Raw genomic sequence first — 16,726 nt, 5'->3', positions numbered from 1 at the left:
TGTGAGGGGTTTTGCTCCAAACAAAGAGAAAACTAATCATTTGTTTTATGCCTACCGTACACTGGAAGACTTTCAAGACAATTTGAGTATTTAGTCACACACTATAACATTTGCAAAGACCGGGAATCTTGCAGGTTCACTATATGAAAGACAACAACTAGATTCCATTTGACATTATTTCCCATCCTGCTCCTGAAAATATCATGCCAAACTCCCTTTAAAAACCATGACATATTAACAGTTCATTATGTTTCTCTAAAATGACATAACCCTAGAAACACAAGATAAAAGGGGTCATATTTGGACATAATTCTGCATCAGTATTCCATAAACATAAACTTAGTTTGCGTACAAACTTTACATTTTGGATTTTGTCTCCTGCACTGTTTTAGAGGGAGGAGACCATGAGAATGAGCAGTTCCAAAACTTAAGATTCCTCACTAAAATAAGTGCTGGTTGGTGGATCAGATACACGCTATAATACAACTCCACCAGTTTCTCCTCCTTTTCCACAGTCCAAGAGATCTGAGACTTGTCAGTGTTCTTGTGCCTCCCTGGAGTCCCCTCCATGTTTACTGTCTACTAAGTTTGCTGCTCCCCATTTGGTGCTGGAGTGAGCGCACCTATTGCTTACTGACAGTGTTTGCTTCATTGAACTTCACTATTTGAGTGAGCCAAGACCAAAAAGTTGAGCTGTTATTAAACTTTCTTTGATGTCAGAATGTAAAAACAGGAAAAAGACAGTTCATTTTGAGGCGCCCAGTATAGCTCACTCATCTAGAGTGAGCGTCCCACGTACAAAGGCATTGTCCTTGCTGCAGCAACTGTGGGTTCATGTTGTTTCCTCTCCCTCTCCCTTTCACAATTAGGTATGTCATATCACATGAAATTTAATCTGAAAAACAAAGACAGACAGCTCAGACTGAGTTTTATGAATGTCTTATACCAAATGATCTAAATCATGAGAGTGCACACTAGCTCTAACAAAACTCTCAAATTTGGCTACAGCAGTGAAATCACTTGAAAGGTTGTTTGGTGTAAGGCTGGCATTGGGGTGACACAGAAGGAAAGTGTTGTTTCAGCACTTGTTGAAAATGATCATTCAGCTCCTGTTGACGTCAGCATTTTATTCTCTCTTCTTCACTCCAGATAGCGGAGGTGTTGTACCCAATGGCAGACTACGTTACTGTCGAGCTGACAAGGATTCAGTGCCTGGAGGCCAGGGAAGTCATCGTCCGGACGCTGTCAGTACAGGGAGAATCCCAGGACTCCCAAGTCGCCGTCATTCCAAACAACCTCCTCGTGCCTCTACCTGCGCTTCCCCTGCCGCCGACGATGCACCCCCACGCAGGCCCCCCTCCGCACCCCCACGCTCAACCCCACCTCCAATCCCCTCACCTTCCTCACGCCACACCCCAGCTCCCCGCTCCACCCCAGGCACTCGGACAACCGCTCCCACCCCATCCTCCTCACCCTCAACCCCACCCTAGACTCCCTCACCCGGGCGGACCCCCGCAACCCCAGCTTCGACCCCCACACCCTCAGCCCCAGCATCTACACCTTCAGCCTCACCCTCCCCACCAAGGTCCCAGGCCCCAGCACCAACTGCCTCTGCTCCCCCACCCCCAGCACCACCCTATACCTCAGAGACCAGTATGTGCCAGAGACCTGGATGCCAAAGAGCACGCAGCCCAACACGGGGGAGCCATTCCACCCGGCCAGCCTGGCTGGGACCCCACACGCTCTCCCTCCTCCCAGCCTCCTGTGCCCATGCAAGGCCACACTCTCGAGGCCCCTCCCCTTCCCAATCCACGCTCCCCATCCCCACAGAGGATTCTCCCGCAGCCCCGAGGCACGCTCATCCCGGACACCGTGGCCAAAGCCATCGCCCGAGAAGCAGCGCAGAGGGTGGCAGCAGAAAGCGGCAAGGTCTGCTGATGGAAATGGAAATGCTAAATCAGTCGAAAAAGAAACCGTTAATTTATTTATTGATCGTGACCTATTGATTGTGTACAGAAGGATATTTATCTTATCTCACTTTTCATGCCTGTTTTCAGGGGGATCGGAGGCAGGGCAGATACGGAGAGCAGGGTCGTTCATTTCACCAGCATCACTCTGATGAGGAGGAAGAAGATGAAGAAGGGTTTGCACGCGGCCGTCGGAGAGGACCCTCAGTCGACGAGTTCCTCAGAGGCTCTGAGCTGGGGCGGCCGGTAAGAACAACATGATAAGTGACAAATCTTTTACCTCCTTTTGTCCCAATGTGTTCTTCAATGAACGACCTCTTATGCGTGTGTATGTCCGGATGTGTGTGTGCATGCAAGTCTGGGTGGTTGCATGCATACACTCCTTTGCCCGTGTCTCTGTGTGTGTTCATATGCGTGCCCATCCATGTGCGTTTGGTGTGTGCATGTGTGTGTGCGTATGTATCTATGTATGTATGTGGACTTAAACAACTGCGTCTGTGTGTTTGTGTTTTGTGTTTGTGTGTGTGACTGCCAAAAGCCTCACTATAGTCACAATGAAGATTATCACAGCGAGAGCAGCCGGGGCTCTGACCTGTCTGACATCATGGAAGAGGATGAGGAGGAGCTGTACTCTGAGATGCAGCTGGAAGAGGGACGTCGACGCAACTCGCACAACACACCCAAGGTGCAGTTCTTTGCACTTATTCTAAACCCAAGAGTCATAACCACCCAAATTTATTACTCTGTAGTGAACTGCACAGGCACAGATACTTCAATTGAGACTGCTGCCTTAATGCATTTAATGTGTGGTTAGTGTGTGTGCTGAGTTTAGTTCAAATTATAGAAAAAGGAGAAAAAACATTGGGTTTTAGCACCATGGAGAGAAACAGATACCCCTTTTCCACCAACATGGAACGGGTTCCTTTTGAAGCAACTAATTTTAAACCATTCGAAGCATTTTCACCAAAAATAAATTGGTTCGAAGCTCGAAAAGTTGGCTGCCTGCTAAAACCAAAAAAAAGCAGGTTTTTCTTGGCCTGAAGTGCGAACCATGACAACGTCGGTTTATTCGGGAGGGACACAAGAACGAAGTAAAGCTAATATTTAATACAGAGTATGAGTGTACAGATTAACAGATGATGATGAAGTCTTTGGCACTTGGACACCAGAGGGAGATATTTTGTGATCAAGGGACATCTGATATATCCCCCCATGGAGTCCAGACACTGGTGGTGGTGGCTAATGACTCTGAGGCTGCTGAGGCAGATGAGGCTGATGAATCCGTAAAGACTATGTGGTGATAGCAGCAAGAAAGAACTACGACAAAGAAATAACCATATTTAAAATGAGGAGCAGTAAGATGATAGGCTGACAGAGAAGGTGTGTCGCTGTGCTATTGGTTGATTGTGAATCAGCTGATGACTCAATTGACAGACCCAGACAATGACTCCTAGAGATAGTGAATGAGCATATGTGTAAGGAGTGAATGGCAGGGTGAGAAAGAAACTTGAGCCTGAGCATGAAAAGTATTGTCTTCCTGACTGAACTTTCGCTAGAGCTTCATTGGGCGCGTGTCTTTCTACAGGGTCGAGTCATCTTATCATTAGTAGCTGGTTGTGATTGTTTTTTGGATTAAAGCAAATATCTGTAGTAATAGAAGGAAAGCTTGCAGGTAGTCAATGCTATCCGCCGTCTTGCTACTACTGTTGACTTCCGAGTAGGTGTAGCATTGGCTAGAACAGCTACATGACCTGCCCACCAGCTGTGTGACTTGCCCACCATATCTACACATCAGTCCACGATCAGCCCCGTTTGATCCTTGGTCTGGAAGCGGAAGCCCTGAGGAAAATTTAGCACACTTCGTTACTAATAAGGTGAATGTTGTCTTCATGTATAATGAAATTAAAAGGGCTTATTGCTACATTTGGAGTCATATTTATTCACTACAAATAACCCACACTACAATAATTTTCCCAGATATTTATCACGATATATTATTTAATTAATGCTACGAAATTGAAAAGTATCCTGATAATGTCTGACACCTGAAGAAACCAAATGTTTTTCCACCTTCCCAGAGCACCCGTCGTAAAGCTGGTGCAGTAGTTTGAGAAAAATATTTCCTGCCTGGGAGCTCGTACCTGCAGTCTCGCACTTTAATTTCTTTAACCCGTCGTTCTCCGTGGTGCTCATGGGCATCATGTCTCTCGCCAAAAAGGTCTGACACTGTGTCTGTTATATCTCTACTCTTTTCTGATCGCTTCTCTTACGGGGTTACGGCGGCAAAAGAGTACACTGTTGATTGCTGTTTCGGTGCAGCCCCACTAGTGCTGCTCACAGCACTAGAAGAGCTAGGCCGCTGAGCAACACTTGTTGGTGGACTTACTGCAGTTTCGTCATGGATTTTCATGCTCTCAGTGTAGTCGCTGTTTGTTGTGTTTTCCGTCCTGGTTGGCTCCAATTGATGACATATTTTGCAGACTGTCTTTGTCCGTGTGTCGACATCTTTCAAGTAGCCAAACCACTCCCAAATTATTGACGCTGTGTAACCTTTTTTATCCACAATCTAATAACACGAGCTCTTCTTTAGCTTCACCTCTGCCTTGCTCCTCACTTCCACTCATTTTCCCCTCTTTTCGTTATGTCCACACTACTTTTAATTCCTCCTTACCTCAGCACAAACTTTGCAGTGAAAAATGGGCGTGTAATGACGCGCATCCCAACACTGCAGATTGACTGACAGCTGTCTGTTAACTTCTGCTGCATGACATGCTGTTTGGATCTATCTAGGTTTATCCATATCGCGTAAAAATGACTATAGATTATCATCATCATCGACAGACATTTTACTGCCACCCTGTTTCATGATCGTTTTATCGCCCAGCCCTAGCTGCAGCTATTCATGTCTCTTCATGACACATCCTTGATTACAGTAGTTCTGCTCGAAACAGGTAGAAACAGGGGCTGGATAGCACCAAAGCTCCAAGCATCCTGAGAGGAACCGGTTTAAGAACCAGAGCTAATTTGGTGGAAAAGGGGTAAGAGAGAGAAAGAGAGACAGACTGGGTTTTAATGCTTTCAGGCAGCATATCAACATATCAGCGAGGAGAAACAGTACTGGAGCAACATCTTTAAAGTTTGATGTTTCAGTCTGGACCACTGTTTGTGATATTAGTCAGCAAAACTTGCTATTTTGCTGACCATTTCCTCTTTTTAAGCTGCAATCCTCTCTGTTTAGCTTTGTGCTGACTTACAGTGTACACATGGTCCCGGCTATTGGTAGGATTGGAGGTAATGTGGAGCTGCAGCGTTGCAGCTTGCAGCCACAGATTCAGAATATGGGAGGCTGCAGTCACAAGGCTGCAGTCTGAGAGCACCTTTAATGTTTCAGCTCCATGGAGAGAAACACAGATAGGCTGGGCGTGAATGTGTTCAGCACCTCGGAGAGAGAGACAGGGAGCATCTGGGTTTGAAATGTAAAGCGCTGTGAAGGGAAACTCGACAGTTCTCACCGATATTTTTGACACTCTTTTTTTTTTTAACATACTTTAATTTTGTATTATGTTATGAGTAATGCTTAATTTTGGAATGTTAAAATTTCCCGTGGGCTTGTGTATGTCTGAGTGTGCGTCTATGCGTCTGTGTTTCAGTGTGCCTGCCCGTGAGTGCTGCATGATTTTGTTTACATACAACTTGTACAAGTATGTCGACGTACGTTTTTTTCCACACACACGGTTTGCGGATACGTCCACGTGTCTGTGTGCAGCTCATGAATGTTTAATGTTGCAAATGCTTTCTGTGCTTATATGCATTTCAGAGCAACACTCCAGCTGGAGGCCGTCATGACCGGGAGACTGGGAGAAGAATTCATCATGGCGGTCCCCAGCCTCAGAGACGACCTCTGATGGTCCCCTCTATTGGTCAGTATGGGCGGGTGGCTAGAGTGGACAGAGGGTCTTTTTATTTTATGATGCTGTAGAACAGAAGTGTTTGTTGCTCTGTTAAAACCATCATGAGCTTCTCTGTGTCTCCAGATCACCTCTGTGTCTGTGAACCATGCTCATGCCCTTCACTACCTGAACATAAGTTTGATCTTGCAGAGATTATTATGATGCAACAAGCTGACACTTCTCTTAAACTGCTGTGCACAGTAGCATTACACGTTCATGCATTAATCTCCTCTGATAGAGACGCAGTTTTCCAAAGATGCTGTCCTGTGTGCATTTGTTACTAGGCCTCCAGCTTTAGGTGGCAACACAAATCTTAAGTTAACCTTTTGGGAGGGGAATGTTGAGCTTTGCATTGTAACCCAATCACCTTCTAACTGGTGTTTCCTGTAGAGGTAACCTCTGAGAATAACAGTGAGGGAAACCCCGTCACCGAGGATGTTTACTATGGCAGAGTAGCTCGGCACAAGACGTGGCCTTCCCGCAGGCACATGGGCGGCACCAGGTCTCCCCATGGTATGTGCCTGCAGTCCTGTTTTTCCCCCACCACAGCATGGCAACGGAAATGCCACCAGCAACTGGCAAACGAGCAACAAGTAGCTGTGGACACTTGCAAGTGCCTGTTTCTCTGTCTCAAATAATAATAGTTATTATTATGCTTCCAGTTGAACAGCATGACTGCACTGCACTGAAATTGGTGGACCCACTGGCAAGCCTTTACCTGGGGTCCAGGATGAACGTTTCCACAGTTGCAGATGATAAATGGTTGATTGACTGCACAGAGAATGCCTCACTCACTGCACTGAACTCCAGATGCCTGCTAAACCCCCTTCCCTTTGTGGTACAACCACACCTACTACACCTTTAAAGAGAGCATTCATGCATGAGACTGTAAAGATATATCAGTGGTAGACATTAAAGAATGACTACACGTTCACTGCTTTGTTTCCTTTAGATGTTTAAGTTTCTTGAGTTTGAAATATCAGCTGTCTGAAATGCAGTTGTCCCTTACGTTTCTTTGCTAGCACCGCATCGATACAATTAGCAAACCTTCTGTAGGTTGGCATATGCTCACACGGGAGCAATGCATTTCACATCATGCTTGTATTTTCAAGCACAAAAATAAAGCTTTGGCCCGACAGTATCACACTCTGCTAGCTGGTGCATTTTTCCAAATATTGCAAATGCCAAATTCAAATAAACAGCAGACTTCCACAACAACTCTGCCATCTCTGCTTTAGACGTCTTGCTGCTACAAGGGTTGGCAATGTGTGGGAAGTTTTGGATTTTGCTTCAAATCTCAGAATTTCACTCAGCATTTTTTATGAAGCTAAAATACAGAGTTTAATCTTTATCTTTAGATGCATTTTTTCTTAATTTAGGCTTCTTTTAGCATGCATGTCAGAGTCTCGTGTGTTTCTGGTGTTGTGTCATGTCCATGAATCACATTCTGTCTGTGTACTCTTGCACCATGGTTTGTCTTGCTCCTCATTTGTCTCTCACTGCATAGTTAAATCTAAAAATAGACCAAAAAAATTGTAAACAATATACATGTGTGTGTGCGCGTGTGTGATTGTGCGTGCATGCATTTGTGTTACCGGAAATGGTTTAAATAGTTGACTGACCATAGATTTCTTCCTGCATGCTGACAGGCACAATTATGGCTTGACAGAAAATCAAATCTGTCATACAATACAGCAAATCAATAAGAAGTATTAAGACAAAAAAAAAATCCTCTCATTGATTTCCTTTGATTGAAGCATGGCTAAGACACATCAATATGTGAACATATGGACCTGCTCATCATCACAGCGGTACATGCTGTATGCAGCAATAAGTTTTGTCACCAAAAGTTTTGTTGCAGAGCTCAAATTTTACAGAAGACAGACATAAAAAATGTTTGCAAATATTAGATATGAAATGTCTTGGACCACATTTGTTGGTCTGTCGTTCAAGTGAGGCAGGATGATGGAATTTGTCTTCACTTTCTTTAAGATGGCTACAGGGACCGGGATCGCCGCTCTCCCACGTACTACGACGAGTCAGAGCCTGAGGAGTCCTTCCGGATCTTTGTGGCCCTCTTCGACTACGACCCTCTGTCCATGTCCCCCAACCCAGACGCAGCTGACGAGGAGCTGCCCTTCAAAGAGGGGCAGATCATTAGGGTGGGAGTTTACAATTAAGATGGTCAGATACTGTACTGCATTCCTGATTAGTCTGTCTTCCTCTGTGCATTTATCTGTCTTACCTGCTCCATTTTGGCCATGGACAAACACTATAATCATAAAATATTGGGTGTCATAATTGGTTACTGTCTTAATAAACCTAATACATCTCAACAGTCCGAATACACTTCTACCAAACTGACTTTACTCTTCACTATTATTTGTGTATCATGTGAGATTCAAGTCTGTAGACTGGCTGTCAGTAAGACTGCTTCTCTGCAACCAAATCTGCAGCATACACATTTGAGTCTTGAATCTTTCTTCATCCTTCAGGCTCTTTTTTTACGTTGGCTGATGAAGGCAAATGCACTATAATGGCCCGAGACATTTCCATTAGGAGAAATGTGCTACTTCAGAAACGATGCCAGTTCAAAAACGAATGGAAATCCCAAGCAAAGCAACAATAAAAACAAGCTGCAAATGAAAAAATGAGCTGCAAAAGGCTAAAACAATACATAAACGCAAACATGCTGCAAATACAGAAATGATGCAAAGTCAAAAGAAAAACGCCACATATTCAGTCAACTCAAAGGAAGTTCTCCAGACCTCTAGGGGGAGTGCTAAGTATGCTAAGTAGTTATGTAAATCTGTTGCGCTTTAATATTTTTACCTTTTTATGTTGCCTCTTTACTCCACTTCTTCCTGCCTCAAAAACAAACAGACTCTCGTCTGGTCTCTTGTATCTTGTGTCAGAAATCCAGCTGTTCCACAGTGATAATTTTGACAGCTATTTAAGATTTTGTCTTAGTCTTGAGATGAAAATGCTTATTCATTTTAGTCACATTTTAGTCATTTTTATCCTTCATAGTTTTAGTCTAGTTTTATTCCAAAACTCAAAACATTTTCATCAACTTCTAGTCATTATGTTTTCCTTTTTGTTTTGTTTTTTACTTTAAAATAATCCAGTGAGGCTAATTCATGTACTGTATCAGAAATTAGAATCACGGTGACAGGTTGTATGAAAATTTCATTTTGACAATTTTTTTCTGCAACTACAAATAATTTCTGCACGCTCCAGCAGTGTTTAAGGGGTGATTTACGAGCACACACCTACTGATCATTACTTGAAAACCTCAAAAACTTTCGATTTATGGTCTCAAAAAGTTTGACAGTACAAATAACTAATCTGAGACAACTAGGATTTCTACCCAGGTTCAGTGTTCACTTATAAATCTCACTGTTGAGAAGCAGAAAAATAACTTATGCAGCATTTTAGTCAGGAGGTTTAAATTCATGTCCTCTCACAGGGTTGGTGATTAAAACTAAACTTTTATCTCTGGTCCACCACTAACATTTTCTTTTATTGTATTTATTTTATAATCCTGTTTGCCATTAATATATTCGTTTTGGCTTTCTGCAGCATGTTTTTTATTCACAGTATGTTCCCCTTGTTTTATTCATTTTGAATTTTGTATCAGCTTTTGAATTAACATCATTTCTGAAGCTGCAGCACATTTGTCCTAATAGAAATGTTTTGGATCGTTGTGGGGTGTTTGCCCTTGTTGGCCATGGTCATTTCTTTTTACAATAAAAACAAACAAAAACATTTGTACATTTGTAGCTGCTGCCAAATGTGGGTCTGTGGTGCACCATAGTAATTAGAAATGGTGTAATTTTCAATTGAAAAAAATGTTCTGGACCCTGAAAACGAACCATGTTCATCTGAAAAGAAAATATTTCCCTAAATTTGAGCATATCTGAAAAACATGTAAATCACTATATATGTTTTTGGAGCTTTAAAAATCACATTTTTACTGTCTTGTCTGACAGGTGTATGGTGATAAAGATACAGATGGGTTTTACAGAGGAGAGGTGAGGGGCAGGATGGGGCTGATCCCCTGCAACATGGTGTCAGAGATCCGAGCGGAGGACGAGGAGACCATGGACCAGCTCATTAAACAGGGCTTCCTGCCACTCAGCACCCCTGTGGACAGAATAGGTACTACACAGATCTGCACCTGTTATGGACCTGCTCCAGAGTCAGTGGGGTTGAAAAGTTAAATACCACTAATAATACTTCCTGTTAAAACGCCATCTGTTATCGCTTTCAGAGCAGAACAGAAGAGGCCTCCGTCGAGACCAGGCCTCGAGGAGGATGGTGGCTCTGTACGACTACGACCCCCGAGAGAGCTCCCCTAATGTTGATGTCGAGGTATCACTGACTGCCAGGGGCCCCTTGCTGAACACACACATATTTACAGATCCATGGCAGTGCTATAACCACACATAACCAAATAAGGGCGTAACAGATTAAGACATAGTGGACTTGGATCACATTCCTTGTATATCGCTTTTTGTATCTCTGTCTCCTGATAGGCTGAGCTGACCTTCTGTGCTGGTGACATCATGGCTGTGTTTGGAGATATTGATGAAGACGGATTCTATTATGTGAGTGCTGCTTGGCCGTGTTTGCCTCCCTAATCAACACTTTATATTTTAGCAGACGTTATGCTGGTGCGCCTCTAAAGATTAACCTCTTGGCAGAGTCAAGTGTCCTGTTTACACCTGATATTAACATGCGTCTCAGATCACAAGTGGACAGCTCTAAGCACAGGTGTGAATGCACCAAATGCGTCCTTAATGCGTCTTGAGATTTGATCGCTCAGACCACATTCGGAGAAGGCCTGGGTCACTTAAGGCCACTCTCTCTCACCACTTCAGCTGATGTCCCTGGTTATCCAATTCCCCTCCAGATAAGCAAACTTTCTGTTGCTGCCATTACACAGATTAGACACAGCACTGTAGAACTGTCTCAGGAGCCTCTCTTCTTCTAGTGAACAGTCAGTTTGTTGTCTGCTTGGTTAGCACAAGCTAACACAGCAACAGCAGCTACTAAACTGTCCCCGCAAACTCACACTGAAACAGCTCGACTCTGTCATTAAATCTGTAAATAATCGTTAGGTAACATTAGTCATGTGATGCTAGTAGTTAGGCTTGTCACTGTGTGCGTGTGTGTGTGTGGGCAGCGTTTCACCAACTCCCCCTAGCATGAAGATCACACTCCTACAGCATAGAGCTTAGATTCTCTGTCCGAGCCCGAACCCGACCCCGCCCCTCGGGCTCGGACAGGTCGGGCTCCTCATAATAGACCTAGGCTATGGAACCAACTACTTATCACACCTGGGGGTGGAGCCGCGGCCCCCCTTGATGGGGCCACTGGCCGCGCAGCATTGGTATATGACAGCAAAAAGACAGGGACCTCGACACTTAAGAGGCACATGACGAAGGCTTGTCGTGGAAAGAAAACAAGAGTCAGCCTTCAATGTCCACGTTCGTATCCTTTAAAAAATGTCAGTTAAAGGGCCGGGCCGGGCTCGGACAGAACATGCACAGGCTCGGGTGGGGTCGGGCTGGATTTTTTGGGCCTGATCTAAGCTCTACTACAGCAGGACTTTCCTATGATGGTGAATGAAATGATGTAGGCTGTGTGTTTATTTGCATATAGAAAGGGGAAGTGAGATCCAATCAAGTGGTTACTTGAGACGCATGTTAATACCAAGTGTAAACAGGCTCAAGGCAGCTGTTTCCTCCTGTTTCCACTCTGTATATAGAGCTAAGATGACTGGCTGCTGGTTGTAGCTTCATATTTATTGTACCAACATGACAGATGTAACAATCTTCTCATCTAACTCTCAGCAAGAAAGTGAATGTTTCCCCAAATGTGGAGCTACTCCTTTGACAAACAGCTCCTTCCTGGGTATTAAAAGCAATGTGTTAATTGTAGATTCCAAATTTTCGCACATTGTTTGATCACAGGTCGGGCGGTTGGTGTCAAATAACAACCCTGTCTCCTAGAAATTAGATTTGTATGTTACTAAACTGTTTTTGTAATTACGTTGTGGTGGGGATGTAATTGCTGCCTGGATTATGTTCAGAGATAATGTTTCTTTGAGTTAATGAAAAGCTAAATTTAGGTACCGTGCGCTGGTTTTGCTGGGAGGTAGTTAGGGAGGATGGGGATCATACAAAGTGCCGGAGCAAAACAAAACAAAAGCACTTTAGTTGAGGTTAGCGAAAGATCATTTTGGTTAAATGTCGATGAAAAGGTAATAAAAAATAATGCTGTCATCACTACAAGTGGATAGGATATTGCACGATTACCTATTTGAGTGGAAACAAATGAAGTACTTTTTCATTTTTCATGTTGTTGATGCGTTCAGTATCAATATTTGAACAACTTGCCAGGTGCTTTAATTAGCAACGTTTCCTCATTAGGTTAATAGAAAATGAAATTAGCTCAGCATTACGTTTCCCCCCCAAAAATGTATTTGCAGTTTCAAATTAGTTGCATACAAACCTAATTTCTTTGAGACAGCGCTGCAAACAAACTTTAATTTAACAAATCAGAAGGTTGGGAAGGATGATGAATCTGCAAATTAATAATTTTGAAACAGACACATGAATGAAATTATAACAAGTCGAGGGAGTGGCGGTGTGAATTAGTTTCTCGTGCTCTGATTCTGGAAGACGAAAAGACAGAATTAGATGGAAAGTGAGCAATGATGTTAGGCACACTTGAAATGTCTCTTATCTTCATTTCCGTCCGCAGGGTGAAATCAATGGCCACCGCGGTCTGGTTCCCTCTAACTTCCTGGAAGAAGTGCCTGATGACGTGGAGGTGTATCTGACCGATACTCCGTCCCACTACCCCCAGGAAGAGCCTGCCAACCGGCCCCCTGCCAACTCTGCCGCAACCGTCTCAGAGGGCAAACGGGTACATCATCATCGCCGCTCTCAGCGCTAGGCCCTGTGTTCATCCATCCTCCGTCCTCTCTCTTGATTTCCGTCTCTCGCTTCCTCCACTTGCCGTCTGTGTGCTGTTCATTGTGTGTGTTTTGTCCATGTGGTGACAGTGGTGACTCTATACAAACTAACAACCCTCCCGCCCTTTCCCCCCGCTCGCCCTTTGGAAAAGGGGACAAAAAAAAAAAAAAAAAATCCAGTGTTAACACCTTTCTGAGTCTCAGAGAAAGGAAGAAGCAAAGCCTGACATGGACAGAGAGAGGATAGACTGTGGGAGCTCTGCGGGTGATTTATGCATGTAGCACTGGTTAAGGAGGACTTGAAAAAGGCTCGACTCATTCCTCACACGAGATAATTTGGTACCTCTTTGCACTGAAACACAAAATCAAATTGTGGTTATTGTGTATAATTATATTAATGATAATATTAAGTGCTTTATTAACACATAACAATGGCTACCCAATGACACTGAAATAAATTATTTGAGAGAAAACCTATGAAGAAGAGAGAAAAGCATGCCTTTTTCAAACTTGATACGTTTTATAATAACTTTCTTGGCTCGACTGCTGTGTTTCCTTAAAGAGGCTTTGTTTCTTTATGTATATTGCACACACATCAAATCTATTTTTCAGCCCTGTCGACAGTGGATATGCCATGTTTGCTCTGAGCTCGAGAGACAAAACCAATCGCAGCACTGATACGTCCATACTGTATTGTTACGATGGAACAATAAAAAGAAAAAAAATTGGATATTAAAAACATTATTTTTTTGCGCTCTGTGTTCATGTGTGTTGGTGTTGTTGTTGACATTGTTGTTGTTTCTTTCTTTTTTTTAGTTTTCATAGTGGTGTGGGTTTTAGCGACGGTGACTATGCTGCCACATCTGATTTCTTTTTTGTTTTTCCTCACCCGCTTGGCAAAACAAAACAAACAAACAGAAGAAGATTGTTCATTTCACACCATAAATGGCTCTGTCTGCCTTGTACAGTAAGTCGGCAACTTGAGATACCAGACTCGCGGCTCTAATGCACACGGCTTGTGGTCACAGCAGAGGCTTTTAAATTCCACTTCACATTATGGAAGCACTTGTCGAGTGTTTCTATAATGCTCTGTTTTCACAGTGACTTAACAGATCAGCAAAATGTGTATCTTTTCTGGTTTGAAATGTTCAAAAGTTTACATGTTCATTTCGAAATATAAAAATGGGGTTTGATATTGGTCTCACAATACTGAATACCATCATTGTTGTCACCCAACGGTGATATATTTATGTCACATCACTGACAATTTGGACCAGAGACAGAGATATCTTTAAATCTGAAAGTGTACTCAGCTGCTGCATTAGATGAGAAGCCTGGTATCTACAGTTGTGTCCCTGGGTGTTGTACTGTATATGACTGTACTCTATGTTCCCTCATGGCCTACCGATGGTGGACTTCTGCGGCTCTGTGGTGTGCTGATGTCGTGCTCAACATTTGATGGCTTCCTCCTCAGTGTTTCTTCTACATATGTACATGTGTGTGCGTGTGAGAGTGTGAGAGAGAATTTAACTAATAAGTTATGATAGATAGATAGATAGATAGATAGATAGATAGATACTAAGCTAATGTGCAATGCCTGTCCCTAGATGGGCCTTAAGATACAAAAGACTCAGCAACAAGAACAATACAAGACACAAACTGCTATACATAATTAACACCATAGAATAGGAAGCAAATTATTCATGACTGCATAATCTATTCCTCTTCAAAAATGGTTTAAGTTTGAGTTTGAAGTGAAGTTTGAGTTCTGTAGGTAAAGAATTCCACACGTTAATACCACAGACAGAAAAAGCTGTTTGTCCAAAAGAGGATTTGCACAGGGGAACCTTACAGTTCCCATTGGCTGTTCCACGTGCTACTGTGCCAGAAGCTCTTAAGTGGAGCCACAAGGTCACTGAGCAGCTGGGATAGATAGATAGTGCATATTAATATGTTGTACATGGTTAGTTAGAGAAGCGAGAAGTATGAGAATGCAAATTGCAACCCAATCGCCAGAGTAAATGTTGGCATTTTTACATTTTAGTAATGCCACGGTTACTGTGTGGTAATGTTTAGGCACAGAATACACCTGGTAATGATTAGGAAAAGATCAGATTTTGGCCATAAAACTAGGTGGTTTTGATGATCAAGTCAGCTCATATACATGTATTTAGAACCACGTCACTTCAGAAACATTGATATGGTAGCCTACCTCTGACATGTACAAATGTAACATACCTGTGGTTTGCAGAAATGTAGATAGCCAACATTTTGTTCTGGACACTGGGCTGCAAATTGTTGCCATAGCTGCATAATTCTCTTTACGTAGGACAGACGTGATACATACGACATTTGGAGAAGTTTAAAGGGAAGTAATTAAGTTATTTCTTTAAACATCACCCAACCTTTTAAAAAGAAATTTAAGGCGTCTTCCGAACAAACTAACAAACAGGATTATGAGCTCCCTGCTGAAGGTAGTTTCAAATAATTAATTTGAAATGACACAAAATACTCATCACTCCATATTACTGGATGAAACCAATCACTTGTGTTTCCCAACAAGTACAGTCAAGCCACAAACAACTAAGACATCATTGAGTCGGTGGATAATTTGTTCATAAAGTGGTCAGTGAACGCACTTCAGCCCACTGAGAATTAGATAAGTGGAGTCATACTGAGAACTGAACTGAAACTCAGAGGGCTGTACATACAGTAGCATTTCACACAAAATGAGCACAATAGAGAGCAATACAGATTAGAAACTTTCACCACACAGCCTTCTGCATTAAAGGAATACTTCACCTCCCAAATGATTGTTGTTTATCAGTTAATTAGCCTGTGATACACTTAATTTGAGAAGAAAACGCTGCTTTTTCACGCATGCCGCCAGCGAACAAAGAACCCAAAAACGGAAAAAATTTATAATGAATTGAAGTCATAGGGGTCCATGTTAAACAACAGCAAAAAAACAAACAAACCATCAGTTCACAAACTGTCAGACAAATTGTGCAGTATAATCTAAGTCTTAATTATCCAGCCGTATGATCAGTATTTCCCAAACAGACAGCCCTCTCTGACAGGGAACAGAAGTTCAAGTGCAAGTACAACAGTAATTTTACCTCACTGAACATGGGAGCTGTGGTATACCGCTGCCTCAACGAGTTACTGTGTTTTATTTTGTGACTTTGGTGAATCCAAACTAACCATTTTAAACACCAAAGTTAAACAATAACACAAACAAACTAACCAACCAACTGAGGCAGCGGTAGACCAGCAGCTCCTGTGTTGAGTGAGGTAAAATTACTGCTTCTGCTAATGGAGTCTGGCTTTGAAGAGAGCATAGAAATGTTTTAGTTTAGTTCTCCGTCGGAAAGATAGGAAGCACTGAGCATGCGACTGGATAAATAAGACTTGGATTATACTGCAGAGTTGTGTGAGAGTTTGTAAAGAGATGTTGCGATATAGTTTTGCTGTTAAACGCGGAGCCCTATGACATCAGTTCAGGTAACACTTTACTTGAAGGTACCTACATAAGGGTGACATGACACTGTCATAACTCTGACATGACACTGTCATGAACTTGTCATAAACATTATGTACATGTCATGAACGTTTATGACTGCTGTCATTAAGTGTCATTCGTTTTTTGTAATGACAAGTTGACATTGTTTGGGTTGTCTTGACTATGACAACTTGACATTAACCAGGATGACATTACCAGAAGTTGTCTTTGTCATGACAACTTGACATTACATTTGTTTGGGATGTCCTTATTATGACAACTTGACATTAACCAGGATGACATTACCAGAAGATGTCTTTGT

General features: G+C 42.7%; 1 protein-coding gene across 1 annotated transcript in view; it reads left to right on the top strand.

Moving 5' to 3' along the window:
* rimbp2a (RIMS binding protein 2a) overlaps positions 1-16,726 on the top strand; it is a 67,138-nt gene that overhangs the window by 45,263 nt on the left and 5,149 nt on the right. Inside the window, exons 12-21 of the mRNA XM_050053563.1 lie at positions 1,150-1,929; positions 2,058-2,213; positions 2,506-2,652; positions 5,785-5,887; positions 6,308-6,430; positions 7,910-8,079; positions 9,910-10,078; positions 10,191-10,291; positions 10,456-10,527; positions 12,689-12,853. Coding sequence (XP_049909520.1) covers positions 1,150-1,929; positions 2,058-2,213; positions 2,506-2,652; positions 5,785-5,887; positions 6,308-6,430; positions 7,910-8,079; positions 9,910-10,078; positions 10,191-10,291; positions 10,456-10,527; positions 12,689-12,853 — 1,986 coding nt within the window. The remainder of the gene's footprint in view (positions 1-1,149; positions 1,930-2,057; positions 2,214-2,505; positions 2,653-5,784; positions 5,888-6,307; positions 6,431-7,909; positions 8,080-9,909; positions 10,079-10,190; positions 10,292-10,455; positions 10,528-12,688; positions 12,854-16,726) is intronic.

This window comes from Epinephelus moara, chromosome 9 (genome assembly GCF_006386435.1).
Source record: "Epinephelus moara isolate mb chromosome 9, YSFRI_EMoa_1.0, whole genome shotgun sequence".
Classification (NCBI taxonomy): Eukaryota; Metazoa; Chordata; class Actinopteri; order Perciformes; family Serranidae; genus Epinephelus; species Epinephelus moara.
Note: the sequence above shows the minus strand (reverse complement) of the source record. Positions and strands in the feature narration are given on the sequence as shown.